We start from the raw sequence: 20,384 nt of genomic DNA, 5'->3' as shown, positions 1-20,384 counted from the left end.
TCCTGTCCTGTCCTGTCCTGTCCTGTCCTGTCCTGTCCTGTCCTGTCCTGTCCTGTCCTGTCCTGTCACTCATCTGTTCTTTGCCAGAGAGCGATGATGGCGGGTGCAGTTCCAAGTCTGAACACTAGTGGCGCTAATGAATCAAATAGGAACGTCCCGCATGAATCAAGAAGTCATTTGAACAATCCTGCAGAAAAAGTCCTTCAGCTGACAAATGATGGCTGGATTTTCTCACACACAGTGTGTTTGAGAGTATTTTATCTATGTACAGTAAAAAATATATGAAGGAGAATTTACTGTGCAAGCTTTTTTAAATTACATTACATTAGAAGTGTTTGAACATATGAGACAAATGTGTACACCTTACCAAAACTGGGAATTTATGTACAAGGATGTGGAACAAATATTTGTCCCCTCTATGAATATTGTGACCCCTTGTAGGCCCCTTACTCAGAAAAATCCTCTCCACCACTGATTTCATGTATTCTTATGTATTTTGGGATTGCTTTCTAGTTGTTTTTGATGTGCATATCTCTATTTATTAATTTATTTGCCCTTTCATTTTGTTGATTAATTGTTATTTCTTTTATTTTATTTATTTTATATTTTTTGTGAGTAATAGCCTCTATAATTTCAAACTACCATTATTCCCCAAACTACCCTATAACACCACCAGTCTTAAGACCAGTGACTTTTTTTTTTCAGGGGCGGCTGTGGTGGAGCGGTTAGGGGAGTTGTCCTGTTACTAGGGGGTTGCAGGTTTGATCCCCTGTTCCATCTGTCTCAGTCGTTGTGTCCTTGGGAAAGATACTGCACCCTCCTTGCCTGCTGGTACTGGTCAGAGGGTCTGCCAGCGCCAATGTATGGCAGCCCCATCTTTGTTATTGTGCAGTGGACAGCTGTGGCTACAATGTAGCTTACCACCATCAGTGTGTGAATGTGTGTATGGATGGGTGAATGATTGAAGTGTAAAGCACTCTGGAGTCCGTAGGGACTTGATAAAGGTCTATTTAAGTTCAGACCTTTTACCAGCATGTTGTGGTTACTATTGTGTTGTTAAAAAAAAAGGTTGCTGTTCAGTTTTAACATTTATAAGCAGTGAAGTTTGTACTTTAACAACAGCAGCTTCCTGCACACTTTGCCCATTTATAAAGAGCAGCCATGCTTATTATAAAAGTCATGTTTAGAAAAGAAAAGGGACAATTATAGGACGGTTTCTGAACCATTGTTTCTATAATTCCAGTATCACTTCTTTTGGCATCTGTCCACTGGTAAAATATAGAACAGGGCAAGGGCTATAGTGACCACCACTTCACCTCCTCCTCCTCAGCTTCTAGCTGCACTCTTTGCTGTAATTCCTGTAATCTCACTTCTCCTTCCATCTGGAAGCTTCTACTCTTCACCTGTCACCTCGTGACCTTTCACCTGGCCCTGTCAGAGGTCCACACAGTGGCTGCCCATCACCTCACTCACCTGACACGTCAGGATTCAGGAAAAGTCTGCCATAAATTTATTCAGACTCAATTCCACAAAGCAGATTAGAAACAAATTAGATTTGAGCGGGCTAGACTTTGAATAATTACAGCAGATAAAAAGGTCACGCTTCAGGTGCAGACTTGTCTTTTACAGGGTAAAACCGATGGATATGTTTATGGGAAAAATGGAAACAAAATTAAAACCCTGAACTGCGGTACACAATGTGTAGAGCTGTGAGGTGATGAGCTGCAGATGGAGGCTTCGTGCTGCAGGGAACATAACTAAATGTTTTCACTCACAGAAGGCTCAAACCTTTTGCATCATTTTTTAATTAAACTAAAAATAAAGTATTTAATAGCAAATCAAAACAAATTTTACCCAATTTCTCAGTTTTCTAATGCCTGTTTTTCTTACTGGTATATTAAAAAGTTAGATGCAATAATTTAAACTGATGCCAATAAAAACTTATTCTGTTTTTGTTTTTAATTAAAGAAACAAACTCATCGACTGAAACTTTCTGGACATTAATTAGTCTCTAATAGATTGAGGGGAGAGGTCAGCATACACTTTAACCTCTGGCTGTCATGACGTCTGCCACTTCCTATGGCCTCCTGCTCCCCAGCATCCTGCTCCACTCTTCCCTGTAAATCCTGTAATCCCCACATCGCCTTCTATCTGGAACCTTCCCTTCTTGGCCTAGCACCTCTGTGACCTTTCACCTGCACTTATCACAAGTCCCGACCGCGGGTGCTCATCCTCTCATCCATCCGGCCCGGGATCAGTTGTGTTTTTTACCAGGTCACATTAGCTCGTGTCGGTGCCTTTGTGTTGTCCAAAGGATTTGCCTGCTTTCACATTGCCCGGCGTGAGCTTAAAAGTGCTGAAGGCTATTCTTACCATTCCTGGCCTGCCCATGGTCCTTTGCGGCCAGCAGGAGCCAATACGAGGACTCTCACCTCACTGCTTCTGACATCATCTCATCTTCCAAGCAATTCATCAGACACATTCTGAACAAAACCTTTATATTTCTCAGGACATGTCGTTAATTTCAGTGTGGTGAAAGATTCAGATTCTCATGTGTAAACAAAAAAGCTGTTGAGAAGCTTTGTCGCTCTGGAATAAGCTTTGTTAATTGGCTTACTAAACTTTAGGAGTAGCATGAGTTCTTTAAAATGATGCTACATATAAAAAGGAGTTAACAATAGGATCATATTGTCACTAACTAAAATCTACAGCACTTAAGGATCATTTTGGTTTTAATTATTAGCACTGATTGAAGATGTCTGTCATTATTCTGTGTTTTTCTTGATGTCCTAATTCTATTAGAAGGATTAGTGCCATCACAACAAGTGTGAAAAATGTGCAAACTTCAGCACAGACTGAGCCGTCACCAAATGCTACCTACCCAATAGGCTTGCGTGAGCGATGGAAGTCTTTCAGCACCCTCTCCACATCATTGTGCAGTTTGCAGTCTTTGCCATCCTTCATAAAAGAGGATCTAAGGAGTCAAGAGGTTTTGCAATCAGTGGCACATTATTTGACCATACCGGAGTTTTATCTACTTTTCTGGTCTCCCTCACAGGTTTTTGATGATCCCATGGCCTCCGGGAAAGATAACAGCGTCAAAGCTGTTGGCGTCCAGCACGGACAAGTCCTGCATCTGCATCTTCCCCTGACCGTGACTGAAGCGAGCCGACTCCATCATCATGTTCCTGTGGAAAGGCCAGACGCAATCAGAAACACTAAATGTTGCAGAAAGTGTTGGGCCCGTCTCGTGAGCCCAGTCCCCGTGTGGTTCCTACCGGTTCTCCCCTGAGGCGGGCTGATTTTTCATGTGATCCATCACATGCATCTGCTGCTGGTTGGGAGCGAACATCTGGAAGCGAGCGCCGTTCCGGCTCAGGTGGTACATGGTGCTGAGGAGAGGAGAGGTCATTGATCATCTCAGTAAGGTGATACAATAACAGTGGTGGGCAGCACTAATCTAAAAATTAGTTCCACTAGCCCTAAAACACTAACTCTATTGTTTAGGTCCCCTAATTCTAAAGCACTAATAACCGAGTCAACCCATGAATATTCTTCAACAGACAACATGAGTCACATGTTGCTCTCTTAAAACTTATCATTGACATTCCACAGTTGTATTTGGGTTCATATATTGTCACCTGGTGGATCAGTGACACATAAGAACAAAATCAGTGACAGCTTTCACCATCAGCTGTTGACATTATCATTGATCAATAACATTTATAGACCTCAGTTAGTGCTTCTAAATTTAGCCCATAAATTTAGCAAATGCTAATCCACTAATAAATTATAAAATTAGCAAAAGCCCTAAAGCACTAATCAGGAAATTAGTTCCTCTATTAGTGCTTTAGGGGAACTGTGCCCACCACTGTACAATAATAATGTGAAAATCCTGATGTGTTGATACTCACTACACCCCTTCATGGACATCAGTCCCATCCCACCATCCACATCCTGAGAAAACCTGGAATGCATGGATGCACACAGTGACAACACTGCTCCCACATAAATAAACATAAATCCCACTGGATAAATCAAAACTGAACTTACCACAGCAACATTGGTGTTGCCCCAGTTGCCATAATCACCCTGATGAACGAAACATGCAGGCTGGCGAGAAATGATGGCCATAGCTTTCTTTGACAGCAAAGTCCTGGTTGCCAGCATGGTTTTTGCGTTAAGTCTCACGGTTTCAGGAGGAAAACACGAGTTTGGAGTTTGCAGCGGAGCCTGTGAAGACTTCTTACGGAGCAGACATTGATGTGACTGAGCCTGTCTGTATATATACCCCCAGAGCACTGCCAAGTGACGTTCCCACATAAGCTCCATTGTCTTTTCACGTCTTGACTTATTCCTTTCTTGAACACCCTTCCCTATTAATACTGCGTTAATTCTGATCACCTTAAGTCATTTGGCCACAAAGAGAAACTTCAGCTTCGGTTAGAATCCTAACCCATTAGGAGTCTGGCACTTGATGGGGTGCATTCATTAGGAAACGGTGCACAACACCATTATACAGCCATAGTGGCATACCATTTGCCCTTTAAAGTCCATTAGGTTGTAAGGCTCTTACTCTCCGTAATGCCATGTTGCGTCTAGACAGTAAACCCAGAAACACCTTGAACAGAAGGGAAAAGTCACTATTAGAGCAAAACTACAGGCTCTATTTAAGAAATCAACAGGCGAAGAAAGTAAAAAAAGCATCTATTAAATTACAGATGAACAGCAGGAGACAGTATATGGCATTTACTTTATTATGGCCACTTTATGTATAAACAATGGTTATTTACATATAAGTGAAGAAACTACAGTGAGGGACAAAATGTAGTAAGTGATTTGAAACAGAACAATCAATGTACAACCAATTACAATCACTTCAGCCACTAATTTAACCCACAGCAGGAATCTTATGTTGGATCTTCACACAAGATTCTGACTGAATCTGAAAAACTGACAATTAAAACTGATGAATGGGGAAACATACTGAAATTTTCACTCATGGTATTCACAAGATTTTGTTTCTTTTTAAAAAAAAATCAAATACAATTAACATGACATAACTGACTTATGAAGTGAGGTTTGTTGCTGAAAACATCTCCTTCCTGTATGACCACCAGCTCGCAACACATTCTGTAGGCGTTTCTAAACACACACACACACACAAAAAAGTGCCACATTTTGAAAAGTGTTCCTAGTATTTCTAATACAAAGATGAACCTACAGTGACTGATGCCTACAAACAAAAGGAAAACAAACATAAAAAGACAGCACATACAATAAATAAGGTCCATTTGTTATTTTATATAAAATAAATGCTTAAAACAATCTTGTCAGTGTACACAGATCTCTGCATTTAGGATGCGTAAAGAAAAAGCAGACATACACAAAAACACCAAATCAAAATCAAAAAGCTCCACCCAAGTCCAATCACTTCAACAGCTGACCGCATTAATTCAACAACAGCACAGATCGGATGTGGCTGCTTCCTCAATGAGCATAGGTAATACTCTCTGCAGTTTATTTACCTTTACATGTAAAGACCAGACCCTAAAAGCCATTTACATGCAAATCACTAACCACTCCAGTGGTGAAAGTAAGAATTATCTCCTAAATTGCTGTCACCACTAAAGATTTCATGCACCCCAAGCACTGTCATTCAATGAAGCTGTGCACACACTGTGTTCATTGCCAAGAGTATTTGGAAAGGTATCCATTTAAAGAGTGTTGTTTGCACACAAAGCAAAGAGCTGAGAGAGAAACATGTTTTGCAAGGCCAGTCTGGTGGGATTAGGGCGTGTAGGCTGGAGGCGGCTGAAACTGATTGGCAATGTCATAATCAGTGGGAAAAGTCTCGCTGCTGTCCTCCATCTCCGAGAGCAGCTCTAAAGCCTGCTCCTCCTCCTCGGTGGGGTAGTGGCGGAGGAGGTTGGCGGCAGTGGCGAGGATGGACGCGCCGCCCGCACCTGCCACCAGGTAGAAACTGATGGCGAACGTGACATAGATGAGGGAGCCATGATACTTTTTGTGCTGCTGCTGGAGTGACAAGATCAGTTCTGAGGCCCAGTAGCAAAAGCCTATGACTGTGGCACACTGCAACACTGGGGAAAAAGACAGAAGACAAAGTTGAACCAATAAAATTATGCTGTTTCACCTAGAAATATGATTTTTTTAAAAAAGGAAAACTTCAATACTATATAGGCTTGTACCTGTGAGTATATGTGCAAAGGCATATCTACGAGTGATCTTCAGGGCGGGGTGTTTGGGTCCAAATACATCCAATAAAAAAGCAGTTAGACTGCACAGGATGCCCAGGAAACAGAAAGCAGCTATGACTCTCAGCAGCAGGATGGTCTGTGGGTTCATGCAGTAATCTGTGAAGACAAACACCCAAAACACACATGGATTACCACAGATTATTCTAGATAACACTAATGTTACATAGGTGTTATGAACCTCACCATCCAAAAGCTTTGGATCTATGTAACCCAGGACATCTGCCACTCCCAGCTCTTGCCTGGGACAGGTACCCCCATGAACACGGAGCCAGGCCGGTTCAGCCAGAGCCGTGCAAAGCGCTGTGATGGACAGCGCTCCGGGCAGCGCCGACACCAGACTCCGCTCCGGTTGCTTGGGTAGCGATGTGCCCGCTCTCCTCCTCCTGCCTCCAGGTATGGTAGAACCCGGCGGAGCGTACATGACGGCGGTAATTAAATCAGTATAGCTTTCCTTGAGCGGTACTACTCTTCCTGTCACTCCCGTTTGAGGTACAGCCGACTCACCGAGCACCGGCAGTCGGTACAGATGGGATTACCTGGAAGACGAATGGATGACAGCAGTACGGGTGCCCTGTTCGCTTAGAGTATTATAATAATCCCCAAAACACAGCTGCTTGACAAAAACGGTGTCTGACTTATGAGGAAGTAATGTACAGATGGCCTTCGGGCCTGTTAGCTGTGTTGTTAGCCTGAGAAGCTAACTAACAATAAACGCCAATTTTAAGAAATTCCTGGGACAAAAATTAAATCAATACAAAGAAACTTTAAAAATTCTAACCTAAAACCTAATCTTTACAATTACAATTAATAAAAATATAATAACTTTGGTACGGGAAAAACAAACACAAAACAAAACAAAAGACAGCCTACGCTGGTTTCCTCTTAAGCAGCGACTTCCTGTTCCCACATCTCTTCTTCGTGGCTTCCGTAGGCGTCATGCTCACGAGCGCTCTTGTGACCATTACTCCCACCTATTGGTGGTGCTCCTGTAAAACCGCGATAAATTCAATCTTTGTTTTACATAATTTTCTTTAGATTTTTATTGCTATCACACTGTAACAATTGATAGCAGCTGAATTGTTTTAATGTAAATATGATCAGTTTCCAAGATAAGACAGAGACCCACAATGCAACGCGTCCAACTTCCGAATAGCAAATATGGCGGCATTTCTTTAAGGATGTTTCTGTGAACTTTTCTTCTTGTTTTCTTCTAAAAACATCTCGTATTTTCTCAGTTTTCCTCATATTAACAGGCGATTAGGAACCTGGTGCTGCTGATTTTTTTACTCTGCAGGTTGTTACAATTTTCTGTCGGGATTTTTTAGGTGAAGAAAAAGCTGACTTAAACGGGCGTTGAGTATTATTTGATATTTGGTCTCAGCCATGAAGGAAGCTCTGACACTGGTTCACAGATTCGGCGCACACCCGGACTCTCGGTGCTGGTTCGTCGCCTGGAGCCCGAACGGAACGCTGCTGGCTTCATGCGGGGGTGACAAGGCCGTCCGGATATGGGGACGAGAAGGTAACTTCAAACCAGCATCAATAAAATTATTGGAATCCAACCTAATCCTGACCCCTTGCCCTAAACATCAACCAAACTTAATAAATACCTTAGCCCTAAACCTAACCCCTGACCGATAAGTGGGGGGTTTCCCTTGTGGACTAGGCAAAATGTCCTCACAAAGATAGCAAGACATGTACACACAACGAGGTTCCTCTCCTTTTAATTGAAAAATAGTTAACATTTTAAACTCTAATAGTCATTTTTGACATACTTAAATATTTTAGTAAACTTTCAATGCTGTAGTTAGCATATGTATGTAGTAGGGGTGCAACGATACAGAAAATTCACGATTCGGTTCTGTTCAATACTTCAGTCTCACGGTTAGATATTTTTTCGATACAAAAAAATTAATTTCCATGCCCTTTTTAAATTGTAATTTATTTAAATTAATTATGACCATTTGCTTAACCTCAAAAGAACAGTTTTTTTTAAATAAATGTTGAAACAGCAAGTTTCTCAGTGGATCTGCGCTCAAAAATGCAGCCTAGGTGGAGTAGTCGAACACAGATCCACTGATCCTTCAACAAAACATCTTCAGAAGACAAGTCGATAAAATAAATTTAAAAATCTGTATTGTTCGATACAAGTGTGTATTGAACCTAAAGCACTGTATTGAACGGTTCGATACGGGTACATGTATTGTTGCACCCCTAGTATAGCAAAATGACAGCTTGCTATTTGTAGAGGTGTCGTATATCTTATGTCACGTAGCCAAATCCACCTCTAACTTTGTACAAAGGCTTTAATTTAATGAAATAATTATTTTCTTTATTATAATTCTTGTGGTGAAATGATTACATTGGCATCACTCGTTTTTCAGGGGACTCCTGGGTGTGTAAGTCTGTTCTACAGGATGGACACCAGCGCACTGTGAGGAAGGTGGCCTGGTCTCCCTGTGGGAACTACTTGGCCTCTGCCAGCTTTGATGCAACCACGTGCATCTGGAAGAAGAAAAATGATGACTTCGAGGTAAGATGAGACCGCTCGTTTAGTCTGATGTGTTTAACACTGTGGAGTTTTTCTTTTAAACAGATTTAATCTTGTCTTCTAGAGTTTGACAGTGTTGGAAGGACATGAAAATGAGGTCAAATGCGTGGCGTGGGCTCCTTCAGGGAATCTCCTGGCCACGTGCAGCCGAGACAAGAGTGTCTGGGTTTGGGAAGGTATGTGTTTCCCTGCACTTTGAAATCAACCGTAGGTCTTCGTTGGTTTCTAAACTATTCCTTTGTCCTTCGCAGTGGACGAGGAAGATGAGTACGAGTGTGTTACGGTTGTGAACTCCCACACACAAGACGTGAAGCACGTTGCGTGGCACCCGAACCAAGAGGTAGGCCGAACATCTGCGGACCCAAACATCATCCTGGTTTGTCCATCACCGTCTAACTTATCGTTTGCTTCCTCAGCTCCTGGCTTCAGCTAGCTACGACAACAACATCTGCATTTACAAAGAGGAAGATGATGACTGGGAGTGTCGGGCCACCTTACAGGGACACACGTCCACGGTTTGGAGTTTGTGTTTTGATGCGACCGGACAGAGGATGGCCTCCTGCAGCGATGACCGCACTGTGAAGATTTGGAAGGAATTCCCCAGTGAGAGTGGTCAGCAGGATTTAGAGCAGCACCGACCCTTTTGCCATTGATGAAAGCATCTAATTCACATTTGTTTTTGCTGTTTATTAAAAGGTGACTTGTCCTGGAAGTGTGTTTGTACTCTCTCTGGGTATCATGGACGAACTGTGTATGATGTTGCCTGGTAAGACTGAACTTATTGTGACTGTGGTGTACTGATTCGTTGGTCTCATGTTTTGTGGTTAAATTAGAGCTTTTCTAGGTTGGGTGTCACCAACTTTAAGAACCTAAATTTCTCATCTTTACTCATACCTAAACTGCCTTTTGTTCAGGTGTCGACTGACCGGCGCTCTGGCAACCGCCTGCGGTGACGACGGAGTTCGAATTTTTAAAGAGGACGTGCCGGCTGGTTCAGATGAGCCGGTGTTCTCGCTGGTGGCTCAGGAGACCAAAGCGCACAGCCAGGATGTTAACTGTGTTTCCTGGAACCCGAAGGAAGCCGGACTGCTGGCCTCGTGCAGCGACAATGGAGAAATTGCCATTTGGCGTTTCAAAGACGACTGAATCCCTGACACCTGAGCCCTTTTATGATCTTGAATGTTACACTGGGAACATTGTGGCCTTGAAAGCAACACGTCTTTGTTTTATAGCTGGTTTGATCGCTGGATTTTTCTTTTTAATGCAAAGTTTTATTTCAGGTCAGCTTTTATGTTTAAAAACTGCTGCAGTGCTTTTGATTCTACACCCTAAAAATTATATGTAAATAAATATTACAAAATAAGATTGTTTGCGGTATCTTTTTATTTAAAAAAATGGTTTCAGACTGACTCACAAATCCACAACATGACAGTGCTTTGTTTTAATCTAGCCTGTGATCTTTGTTTAAACATTCTGAGAAATAAACTTGAATTTAGATCAAATACAAAGTTATAATTTCTACACTTGAACAGTTGCTTCATTGGTTACACCCACACAGACTGGTGTATCTAGTAATTTGATTTTTAAAGAAAAATCCTGTACACAACTTCTGGCCTGATGTTCATCATTGTGATCACTAGAAATGGAAAAACTCCTTGAAAGAAGCAAATTCATCATGTGACGTGCTTACAAAGTCAAAACACATATCAAGTTAGATATCTACAAGTAAAAATACCCCCCACACTTTGATTCCCACTTTTAAATGACAACAAACTGAAAGGAAGCTTCTGTTTAGTCTGAGTCACTTTCTCCCTCGCTGTCGGCCTCCTTCACATCAACGCTGAACTTGTACTCCTGGTCACAACCCATGTATGCGTCACTCATGAAGTACAGGGTGTAGTTGTGAATGCCCATCATGGGTGCAACAAAGTCCAGCTTCACCTGTAGAAAGAAAAAAAAAAACACAAAACTGAAGCCATCTGCTGGTTTAAAGAGCACTTATATCCACAGGATCCTCTCAGTGCAACTCTGACCTTTGCTTTCTGCTGAAGAGTCAGCCTCTTGATGGAGATCAGACTGTTAGATTTGGGGTCTCCAATGACCACCCACCAGCCCTCCTCACGTTTCTGCAACAAAGAAATACCACAAGAGTTCATTTTCATGCCGATCCAAAAGAACTGACTCAAAAATGTAATGCAAGTGACCTGTGGGAAGAGGGGTGCGATCACAGGACCAGTGACCTCCTCCTCTCGCTCCAGCTGAACCTGGACCAGAACTGGACTGCCACTGTGAAAGGAAACAGATTCACAATGTTACCCAGAGGGCTACTCTATTTTTTGTAATGTTTGCAACAAATAAAGCTGCAGGGGAACACACACCTTTTGACGTTGTCCCTCTCTGCCACTTCGTACGACAGCTCAATATTGGGATAACGGTTACAGAAGCGAGCCACGTCGGCCATCTGACCATCTGAGAGCTGCAGTAAAGCACTTCTGTCTTCATCCTCCATTTCCATGATGTCAAAGATACTCTCCACACCCTGAGAGAAGAGCAACCAGGTCAGTTTTAGTCTGTTTTATCACACCGATGAAGGAAGACTTGATGGAAATGATAAGAAATAATGAATATTGTAAAATATCTTGCAGATAAAATACCAAAGGACTGGGCGGACATGGATTTGATGTTTGTAAAGGAAATAATGAATTTTGTTATTGAGCATCTGTAATTTATCTTTTTCATCAGGAATATTTCCAAACAACATGAAAATAGCCATGGTAATCCCTCTCTGTAAGAGTGGTGAGAAATATATATTTACAAACTATAGACCAATATCCTTGTTGCCACAGTTTTCGAAAATTTTGGAAAAGTTGTTTGCGACATGATTAAATAAATTTATTGATAAACAAAATATTTTAAGTAAAAACCAATATGGCTTTAGAGCTAATAATTCCACATCAATGGCACTCATGGACTTAGTTGAACAAATAACAGTTGTTGATCATAAACAATACTGTTGGTGTTTATATGTAAATTTAAAGAAAGCATTCGACACCACTGATCACAGTATTCTTCTTGAAAAGTTAAACCAGTATGGCATTAGAGGACCAGCACTACAGTGGATATCTAGTTATTTGAAAGACAGGAAACAGTTTGTACAAAATAAATGATATAAGATCTGAACTCTGTGATATCAAATGTGGAGTTCCACAGGTTTCTGTACTTGGACCAAAGTTGTTTCTTTTATATGTAAATTATTTGGTAAATGAGTCAGGGTTGTTGAAGTGTGTTTTATTTGCAGATGACACCACATTTTTTTGTTTTGGTAAAGACATAGAACGTCTGGTGGAAATGATACGAACTGAATTTGTAAAAGTACAATCTTGGTTTAAACTTCATAAATTATCATTAAATTTGGACAAAATTAATTATATGATATTCAGTAATAAAAAGAAAACTATCAATATTTCATTTAAAGTTGATGGTGCTGAAATCTGTTGAGTCAGTGAGGTGAAGTTTTTGGGTGTCATCATTGATGAAAAGCTGACATAGAAATCACACATAAATTAATAACAAAAATAGCCAAATCCATTGCAGTATTGTACAAAGTAAAGGAGTTATTCAATGATAAAGCACTGTTTACATTATATAATGCACTAATTGTTCCACACTTGTTATACTGTCTGGGGGAAAGCATGTAAAACAATTACAAATCCTATTTTTATTTTTTGCAGAAAAGCGCTGTAAGAATTATCACTAGAAAACATTACTGTCACCCATCAAATACATTATTTTATCAGTTGAAATGAATAAAGTTTTACGAGTTGGTTGATTATAATATTTTGCAGGTTATGTATAAGGCTCATAAAATAGTATTACCTTCGATCATCCAATCTAATTTTGTTAAGAGGGAAAGTTGTTATAATCTTAAGGCATTAGAAATGTTTGTAAAACCTAAAATTCGAACAAACTTAAAGGACAGACGTACTTCGGTCCAGGGAATATGATTACGGAATAAATTGGATTTGATTGTAAAAATGATGGTTCAATTAATTTCTTTAAAAGAACGATAAAAATTAATTAAAGAAATTTGAAATTGTATAATTTGTATTTATAAGAGCTGCTGAAGTTTTTGTCCTTTTTACTTGAACATTGTTATTGTTTGAAATTATTATTATTGTTAGTTTTTGTTTTTTTAATAGGGGCATATGTAAGATTTTTTCTTCTTTCTGCTACCTTTCATTTAATTTGATTTGTATTTTCTTTGTATGAGAATTTGTTTTGTATTTTAAATTAAATTAATAAACTAAAGACTCAATCAATCTTACCTTGTCGGTGCACCGCTTGATGTGTTCTGAGGTAAAGTGGGGCAGCTGCTTCAGATACGAGTCCTTGGACCACATGGCCTGAGTGACCATCTGGGCCAGCTCCATAGCAGCCAGGGCAGGACTCAGCCAGCCGTTACTGGACAGCACGTCCACGCAGGCCTGGATCAGACGGATCGCCTACGAACAGCAGATGTGTGAACGTTACATAAACACAGGTCAAACACAGAAACACGGCCGTGTTTAAAAATAAAAAAACAAAACTTCTGAAATGAGAACCTTGCTCAGGATCTCTTCAGTGTCTGACTGGAGCTCAGCGCTCAGCTGCATCCTGGAGAGGTGAGCCTGCAGCAGCAGGTTCGTCTTCACGTGAGGATCGTTGAACTTCGGGTTGTTCAGCTTGTGGGGCACTTTCTGTGCCAACTGAAATAAAAGAATAAGTCAGCGTGACCATTTTCAGTTTTACTGATTTATTTAAAAATGCAATATTTTTTCAAAGTGTTGTCTTTACCTGTCGGAGAAGAGTGTCCTCAAGGTGCCTGATGGGAATGTTCTTATACTCGGCTGCGTTGGAGATGATTTCAATCAACCCTCGGATCTTTGTCTTGGCATTCAGGGACATGCTGAACAACTCTGTCCAACAGAACAGCAACAAAACAGTTAGATTAAAAAAAATGAGCATCAATGCAAAAAAGGGAAGCGAGGAAAGTGCTGCTACAAACCAATGGTGGTGTAGTTGATATAGTAGTACGCTGCAATCATGCCCAAATTGAGCGGTGCCACATCCATTTCATCCTCAATGCTGATGCATTTGGACTGCTCCAGGTCATGCAAAGTGTTTTCCACCAGTTCAGACAGGTGGTCTGAGAGGTGGCGGTGGGACATGCCTACAATGACAGAGCCAACAGCATATTAAGAACAGCTGCAGGTTTGCTCAACGTGCTCAGGTACAGCCAGTTAAAGGAGGGTACACACCTTGCAGGTTGTAGTAGTTGGGGTTTTGTGTCATACGGCGGTAGAGGAACGTCCAGGTCAGGTAGTCCACAGCGTCCTGCTTGTTCTCCACTGTCTTGGTGACGATCTCAGCGTTGAAGTGGTCGTGGAGACAGTGGTCCAAGTGAGACTCCACCGGCAGCGGCTCGTACAGGAACTTCTTGAAGAAGTCCTGAAAAGGAAAGGAAGATGAGCTGTTTGCGCTTTCCTTAAATTAACTGCTTCTATAGAAAGATCAAAGCAGCATGTGTCTGTGTCAAAGTTATAATAGTTTTGGATTTTTCATTATAGTTTAGTTTTATTTTGTTGGCTTTTTTCTTTTAATTCAGTTAGTTTTAATTAGTTTTTTATTTATTTAACCTTTATTTATCCAGGTAAAATGTTTAAGAGTCAATTCTCATTTACAAACTTGACCTGGCTGAGTTTTTACAGTGGATTTGCTTGTTTTTATTAGTAATTATTGCATTTTTAATGCTTAGTTTTAGTTTAGTTTTTATTAGTTCTAGTATTAGTTTTTTTATGTATAGTTTATTTACCAATGCATCCTCCAGCCTGTGATGTTTCTGTGAGTGAACTAACCAACAGCTATTTGGTCACTATTTAAGCAGCCTATAGCAACACCTTCCTAAAATAATTGCGTAACTCTATTTTGCCAACTAAGGACTTGGACAATTATTTTAGGACGATGATAGTCTCCAACCCGGTGCTACCTTCTTGTTTTTCATGGGAGCTACTGAGAGAAGCTAGCATCCAGATAGTCATTAGCCGTCTTGTGCGAGTTTGATTCATGCAGTTTTTTCCTTGAGAAGTAGTCCACCCATTTTATCACCTGTTTCCACTACAAGACACTTGCCTTTATTTTTCTCGCAGTCATATTCAAAGAAATCACAAAGTGAACATTGCTGCTTTCTCCTAACTTTGGTTGTCATCATTCTCCTAACTTTGGTTGTCATCATTTAGCAGACGATGCTGAGCAGCAGACTGTAAACAAGTGTTGTTACAGACCACAGCTAATGTGAAACTACTCGATTTGGAAAAAAATAAATAAATAAAAAGATCCACATGGCTCAAAATAAATTAACAAACACTAAAACTAAGGATATTCTATATATAATTTCAGTTAGTTTTAGTTAGTTATCTGTTTTTCATTTTATTACAGTTTTTATTTATTTTATTTAACTAAAATGATTTTTTTTTTTCAATTTCAGTTTTTATTATTTAGTTAGTTTTAGTTAACTATAATAACCCAGGTTTGTGTACCTTTTTGGAGCCCTGACACATGATGACACAGCGTCCCTCATCATCCAGCATGGGTCTGTTGGCCTTGCCCACCATCTGGAGGACATCATATATGGGATAGTCCACATATCTAAGATAAAATGAAAAAAAAGGGGGTGAAATTCACCAACTTCATAAAAATCAATTAAAAAAAGCTGTTAAGAAAGAAATGTGTGAGAGCCTTACGCATGAATTTTTCCATTGTAGTACTGAGTGTCCATGACAATGACGAGGTGAGCAGAGATGTTGATGCCCCAGCAGAGCGAACGAGAAGATACCACCACCTGAATGGCACCTGCACAAAGACATAAACCATCATTAAACATTTATCAGCTTTTAGTTTTAAACTTCTCCGCTGTTCACAGAGAACGAGTGTCATACCGGAGCTGAAAAGCTGCTCTACGATTTTGCGTTCAGTTGCAGACAGGCCATCATGCAGGTACCCCACGCCATTGGCCAGAGTCTCCTTAAGGGTCGGATCATTTATTTTATCCAGGAATGGAGCCAAGTCCTTTTCGTTACAATGCAAGAACCTAAAGAGAACATTAGATTTGAGCTCATCAAGTCATGACCTGACGTCAGAAATCCCTCCGCTTAGTGTCTGACCTCTGAGGAACGACATCAGCAGCGCAGAATGTGAGGATGTCGATGGCGGTGAGGCGAGTCTGTCTGCGAGACGGGACGAACACCAACACTGGCTTGGAGGGGGAGTGCTTCATGATGGCGTGATATACGGGCTTCGCCATGGACAGCAGGCGGGTCTGAGTGTGACTGACATTAAAACCCTAAAAGAAGAAAGGAAAATAAAAAAGGGGGTTGATGTTTTCTTGATCGTTGGTAAAACTGTTGGATAATATTTGCTCTGCAGACCTGGATGTGCAGCTCCAGAGGCACGGGTCTGACGTTGGGGTGGAAGTTGAACGTAGCGGTGGTGCTGCAGCCCAGCCAGTGGGCCACGTCTTTGGCGTTGGACAGAGACGAGCTCAGAGCCACAATGCGGATGGGACGCTCGATTTGAGAGGAGATGTATCTCATCCTGGAGCAGATGACCTCCAACACGGGCTAACAGCAGAGGGGGGAGGGGAGTAACATTACCACAACAGTCTAATAATGAACACAACACTCAAAACCAAGCAGAACCGGTTCCTTACCCCGTTTTCTCCTCCAATAAGGTGAGTCTCATCCACGATGAAAAGGCTGACGTTCTGGACGTTCTTCCTCTGTTTCCAGCGACGGGACAAGATGTCCCATTTGTCGGGGGTGCTGACAATAATGTCCCCTTTTCCTAAGAGCTTCAGATCTGTGCTCGTCTCTCCCGTCAGCAGAACCACCTTTTTGTTCAGGATGTCCTGGAACTTCTGATGCCAGTCGACGAACACCTGAGACGAGGACCGTCGTCAAATAATGAACCAAATTTAAAAAAAAAATTATATTCAATGAAAACATCTGGTGTGCTTGTAAATGTGAGAGGCTGGTTTTTCAGACCTGTTCCGCCAACGATTCCATCGGTGTGATGTAAACACAGCGACCCTCTGCGTTGTGCAGCAGCATTCTCAGAATGGCGAACTCTGCACAGATTGTCTTTCCGCTGCCAGTTGGAGCTCCAACAAAAACATTATCATCACTGTTGTACACAGCATTGAACACTGCAGGGAGAAAAAGGCAAATCAAACAAGTAAAATATGCTGTGAAAATCAAAAACAAACAAAAAAAAAACATTTAAAGGGTACTTCACCAAGTCAGGGCAGTTTACAGTGTCAGACATTTCATTAACTTGTATCAAAGTCATAAAAATGAACGTTTGGACAAGTTTACTTCCTTTTCTCTGTACCTTGTGTCTGAATAGGGTTGAAGAAGGGGAACTTGTTCTGGTAAAGAGCCTCAAAGGCAGAGTTCCTGAGGGCAGTGACGGGCAGCGGCTGCAGATCCAGCAGCTCAGTGGGTGGTGGGTACTTCTCTGGTAGGATCAGGTGACGGAAAGATACAGGAAGCTGAGTCTCACAGGCTGAGGGAGGAGGGAGAAAACAGAGAAAGCTGTTAGCTGGAGGACAGAGATCATGGGAACAGACGTCTGAATGGAGCTGCTTACAGAGCCATCTGTCTGAGACCACCCGGATGAAGTACTGAGGGGGCAAAGGCTCGAACACGGGGACGAAGAACGTTACCAGGTGCTCATCCTGTGCGTACTTGGCTTTCAGCAGGAAGTACTCGTGGTGGAGGATGACCTCACTGTCTACATCCTCAACCAGGATCCAGAAAGCCTCAGAGGATGCGTGAATCTGAACGAGGAAATAAAGGGAAGTTGGAAACAGCGAGACTCTGAAGCAGCAGTGATGTGTTCGACTCCTGACCTTGTCGTCCCACTGGAAGTCAGGTGTGATGGTGAGCTCCACTTTGAGCGTGGAGCGAGTGATGGGCTGAATGTGGACAGCCAGGTCCAGTTTGGGGAACTGGTGGACATACTTGTGAATGGTCTTACCCATCTTTGGCATTCGGATCAGCTCACCTGAGCAACAAAACAAACAAAGCCAACTACTCGTTACGCAGGCCAAAAAAGATTATTATTAAATGTGTCACGGAGGGAGAAATCCCACCGATTTCATTGTGGTTGAGATCATAGAGACGCTCGAAGGGGAAGTTTTTCTTCTCGATCTTCTTGACCACTTCCTCTGGCAGCTTCTTGAACTGCCGCAGAGGAGACATCGACTGCCACCTGTGGAGCACAAAAACCATTAACAGTTTGCCTCGACACAACCAGTAAGTTCATTAAGAGGTGGAAACACGTACATTCGCTTGTCGATCATCTTGCAGAGATTCATGGTTTTGTCTGTGAGTTGAGCCCAGCCACGGTTAAGCACGATCTCAAATATGGCCCGCATGAGTCGGCCGGCACTCTGAGGGAAGAGCAGAAACAAAGCGACGTGGTTCTAATCTCTGTCATTTTGCATCAAACATCTAAAGACAGTTCGAGGGGACGTGTCTTGCTGCACCTGTGTGACATAAACCATGTCGGCCATCAGAGCAAAACCCTCAAGTTTGAGTTGAGAGATGTACGCCTGGAGCAGAACATTGATCTGAAATAAAAACACAGTTAATACATTGAGTTACCCTCAGTCGACAAAGTTTCATTTGATTAACATAAAGGGGTTAAATGTCAAGTCTTAAAACAACCTATAAATTAAGAACTCCTGTTAAACATTAGTTTATAAATTTACATGTGTTACCTTAGCACTTGGCTCCTCTATGCTCTCCTTCACAGGAATAGGAACTCTCTCCAGGAGCTTCTGAAGCTCCAGCTTTTCCTCCTAAACAAGAAACCAAGGTTATTGTGGCAGTTTTGAATCTAGAGCTTTAATGTGACTTTGTGAAGGAGCTCATTTAAAGCACGGTGTATGTCTGAACACAGCACACCTCTCTGACGGTGATGTTCCTGAACTCTGAGGAGAGGGAAAAGACTCTGAAGAGTTCGATCTCGCTCAGAGTGGGTTTCAGCAGCTGGTTGTAGGTCTGAACCGAGTCGTGGGTGATGTAGAAGTGGCTCGCAATGCGTCCCAGGTCTGTAACCTTTATGAGACAAAAAAATATATAAAAATCCACATTAACACTAATTTAGCAGTGTTAAAATGACAAAGAAACACTAGAACACAGCTTTAGCACTGAGTGACACACCTGGAAGCTGCCTGTCCTCTTGTCATATTTGATGAGGCTGTTTTTGTCCAGGACGCTGGCTGCTGTGTGCACCAGGTCCATCCTGCGCCTCTCCAGCAGCGGGTCGGTGCTCCGGTCATCGTGAGAAACGCCGTACAGTGTGGGGTTACGGAGCATCCTCACGTACAAGTAGGTGTAGCCCAGCCAGTTCACAGCATCCTGCAACCAAAAACACATTAATCGTTCAAAATGTTCAGCTTCCTACACATTAGCGCATGTGTCTGCGACTAACCTTCGCGTTCTGAACATTTCCCAGCACTATCTCTGCATTGAGCATGTCAGGCAGCTTTCCCACCATCTGGCTCTCGATGGGCAGCTGCTGGTTCAGCAGGGACAGATAATACTGGAGCTCTCCGTGAGAGGTGATCAGGATTCCCTCTCCTTTGGTGTCGTACTGAGGACGCCCAGCTCGACCAAGCATCTGACATCAAACATGAAACTGAGTTCAGACCTTCTGAGAGGAGACAAACTGTAGGACACTGTGGATCCCAACAGACCTGTAAGATGTCCAGGGCTCCCAGCTCGGTCCACCTGCCTTTCTCTGGGCTGTAAACCTGGGTGCCTTTGATGATGACAGTGTGTGCGGGCAAGTTGACACCCCAAGCCAGAGTGGCTGTAGAAACCAGCACCTGAATGTGCCGATCGGCAAACAAATCCTCCACCAACGTACGGTCGACTCGGGTCATGCCGGCGTGGTGGATCGCGAAACCATAAGGAAGCAAATCTTTGAGCTCCAGGTTCTGGAGGTGAGGAATTAATCATCTCTTAGATCAAGAAATCAACAACAACAAAAAAAAAAGGTAGATCCACAATTCAAGTTTTCTTACTTTGCATTGCTCCGCCTCAGTCCTCAACACTTCCGTGGAAGCTGAACCCTCCCTGAGGAAAAGACCCAGCGTGTCTTTCTCCAAACACATGTCCCTTATGGCTCTGGCAGTCTTTCCTGTCTCTTTCCTGGAGTGAACAAACACCAGCACCTACAGGGGGGCGGGGGCAAGGAAATGTTACTGTAAATACATCGATTTAATCCCATCACAGATAATTAGTGTTTCTTTACAGAAATTACACCTGGTTCTTTCCAGCATGCTCCATTATCTTCTCATAGACGATCTCGTTCATGATCTGGAAACGTTTGATGGCTTTCTTTTCTGTGATGCCAACATATGTTTGCTCCAGGGGCACAGGGCGGAAACTACAGACAATAATTCAACACTTGAACTGGAATTTGTGATGCATAATAATAATAATAATAAT

General features: G+C 42.1%; 4 protein-coding genes across 5 annotated transcripts in view; 1 reads left to right on the top strand and 3 right to left on the bottom strand.

The window, feature by feature from the left end:
- Positions 1 to 4,268, bottom strand: part of gatd3l (glutamine amidotransferase class 1 domain containing 3, like) — a 5,052-nt gene extending 784 nt beyond the window's left edge. Inside the window, exons 1-5 of the mRNA XM_014012056.1 lie at positions 4,054 to 4,268; positions 3,915 to 3,967; positions 3,279 to 3,392; positions 3,057 to 3,188; positions 2,882 to 2,974 (exon numbers count right to left, since the gene is read on the bottom strand). Coding sequence (XP_013867510.1) covers positions 2,882 to 2,974; positions 3,057 to 3,188; positions 3,279 to 3,392; positions 3,915 to 3,967; positions 4,054 to 4,170 — 509 coding nt within the window. The 5' untranslated portion in view covers positions 4,171 to 4,268. The remainder of the gene's footprint in view (positions 1 to 2,881; positions 2,975 to 3,056; positions 3,189 to 3,278; positions 3,393 to 3,914; positions 3,968 to 4,053) is intronic.
- Positions 4,269 to 4,734: 466 nt separating this feature from the next.
- tmem127 (transmembrane protein 127) lies at positions 4,735 to 7,216 on the bottom strand. Its single transcript, XM_014012057.1, has 4 exons — positions 7,149 to 7,216; positions 6,462 to 6,814; positions 6,210 to 6,374; positions 4,735 to 6,101 (listed from the first exon to the last, which is right to left on the bottom strand). The coding sequence occupies exons 2-4, from the start codon at positions 6,697 to 6,699 to the stop codon at positions 5,791 to 5,793; spliced, it is 714 nt and encodes a 237-aa protein (XP_013867511.1). The 5' UTR covers positions 6,700 to 6,814; positions 7,149 to 7,216; the 3' UTR covers positions 4,735 to 5,790.
- Positions 7,217 to 7,245: 29 nt separating this feature from the next.
- On the top strand, positions 7,246 to 10,192 carry ciao1 (cytosolic iron-sulfur assembly component 1). Of its 2 annotated transcripts, none has more exons than XM_014012054.1 (7): positions 7,246 to 7,800; positions 8,663 to 8,811; positions 8,894 to 9,005; positions 9,081 to 9,169; positions 9,246 to 9,441; positions 9,526 to 9,595; positions 9,744 to 10,192. In XM_014012054.1, exons 1-7 carry the CDS (start codon positions 7,662 to 7,664, stop codon positions 9,973 to 9,975), a joined length of 987 nt encoding a protein of 328 aa, XP_013867508.1. In that variant the 5' UTR covers positions 7,246 to 7,661; the 3' UTR covers positions 9,976 to 10,192. The 2 variants fall into 2 exon arrangements, with proteins under 2 accessions (XP_013867508.1, XP_013867509.1); XM_014012055.1 differs by having other exon boundaries at positions 7,407 to 7,800; positions 9,246 to 9,432.
- A 2-nt stretch (positions 10,193 to 10,194) lies between these two features.
- Positions 10,195 to 20,384, bottom strand: part of snrnp200 (small nuclear ribonucleoprotein 200 (U5)) — a gene marked incomplete in the record, with an annotated part of 19,182 nt that continues 8,992 nt past the window's right edge. The window contains 29 exon segments of the mRNA XM_014012053.1: positions 10,195 to 10,770; positions 10,863 to 10,955; positions 11,034 to 11,115; positions 11,208 to 11,368; positions 13,155 to 13,331; positions 13,431 to 13,574; positions 13,663 to 13,784; positions 13,874 to 14,038; positions 14,127 to 14,316; positions 15,405 to 15,513; positions 15,609 to 15,717; positions 15,804 to 15,955; positions 16,029 to 16,207; positions 16,293 to 16,484; positions 16,574 to 16,801; positions 16,908 to 17,068; positions 17,254 to 17,427; positions 17,512 to 17,701; positions 17,774 to 17,928; positions 18,017 to 18,135; positions 18,210 to 18,316; positions 18,413 to 18,496; positions 18,647 to 18,727; positions 18,834 to 18,986; positions 19,092 to 19,289; positions 19,363 to 19,551; positions 19,628 to 19,870; positions 19,958 to 20,107; positions 20,199 to 20,322. Of these exon segments, the coding sequence (XP_013867507.1) occupies positions 10,621 to 10,770; positions 10,863 to 10,955; positions 11,034 to 11,115; positions 11,208 to 11,368; positions 13,155 to 13,331; positions 13,431 to 13,574; positions 13,663 to 13,784; positions 13,874 to 14,038; positions 14,127 to 14,316; positions 15,405 to 15,513; positions 15,609 to 15,717; positions 15,804 to 15,955; positions 16,029 to 16,207; positions 16,293 to 16,484; positions 16,574 to 16,801; positions 16,908 to 17,068; positions 17,254 to 17,427; positions 17,512 to 17,701; positions 17,774 to 17,928; positions 18,017 to 18,135; positions 18,210 to 18,316; positions 18,413 to 18,496; positions 18,647 to 18,727; positions 18,834 to 18,986; positions 19,092 to 19,289; positions 19,363 to 19,551; positions 19,628 to 19,870; positions 19,958 to 20,107; positions 20,199 to 20,322 (4,381 nt within the window).

Source organism: Austrofundulus limnaeus, unplaced genomic scaffold (assembly GCF_001266775.1).
Source record: "Austrofundulus limnaeus strain Quisiro unplaced genomic scaffold, Austrofundulus_limnaeus-1.0 Scaffold88, whole genome shotgun sequence".
Classification (NCBI taxonomy): Eukaryota; Metazoa; Chordata; class Actinopteri; order Cyprinodontiformes; family Rivulidae; genus Austrofundulus; species Austrofundulus limnaeus.
Note: the sequence above shows the minus strand (reverse complement) of the source record. Positions and strands in the feature narration are given on the sequence as shown.

Excerpts from the sequence above, each read along its gene's own strand:
- ciao1 (XM_014012054.1), top strand. The coding sequence starts at position 7,662 with ATGAAGGAAGCTCTGACACTGGTTCACAGATTCGGCGCACACCCGGAC. Across the intron at positions 7,801-8,662 it reads CCGGATATGGGGACGAGAAG|GGGACTCCTGGGTGTGTAAG; the intron begins GTAACTTCAAAC and ends CTCGTTTTTCAG. Across the intron at positions 9,442-9,525 it reads GGAATTCCCCAGTGAGAGTG|GTGACTTGTCCTGGAAGTGT; the intron begins GTCAGCAGGATT and ends GTTTATTAAAAG.
- tmem127 (XM_014012057.1), bottom strand. The coding sequence starts at position 6,699 with ATGTACGCTCCGCCGGGTTCTACCATACCTGGAGGCAGGAGGAGGAGA. Across the intron at positions 6,375-6,461 it reads AGATCCAAAGCTTTTGGATG|ATTACTGCATGAACCCACAG; the intron begins GTGAGGTTCATA and ends TTGTCTTCACAG. Across the intron at positions 6,102-6,209 it reads CTTTGCACATATACTCACAG|TGTTGCAGTGTGCCACAGTC; the intron begins GTACAAGCCTAT and ends CTTTTTCCCCAG.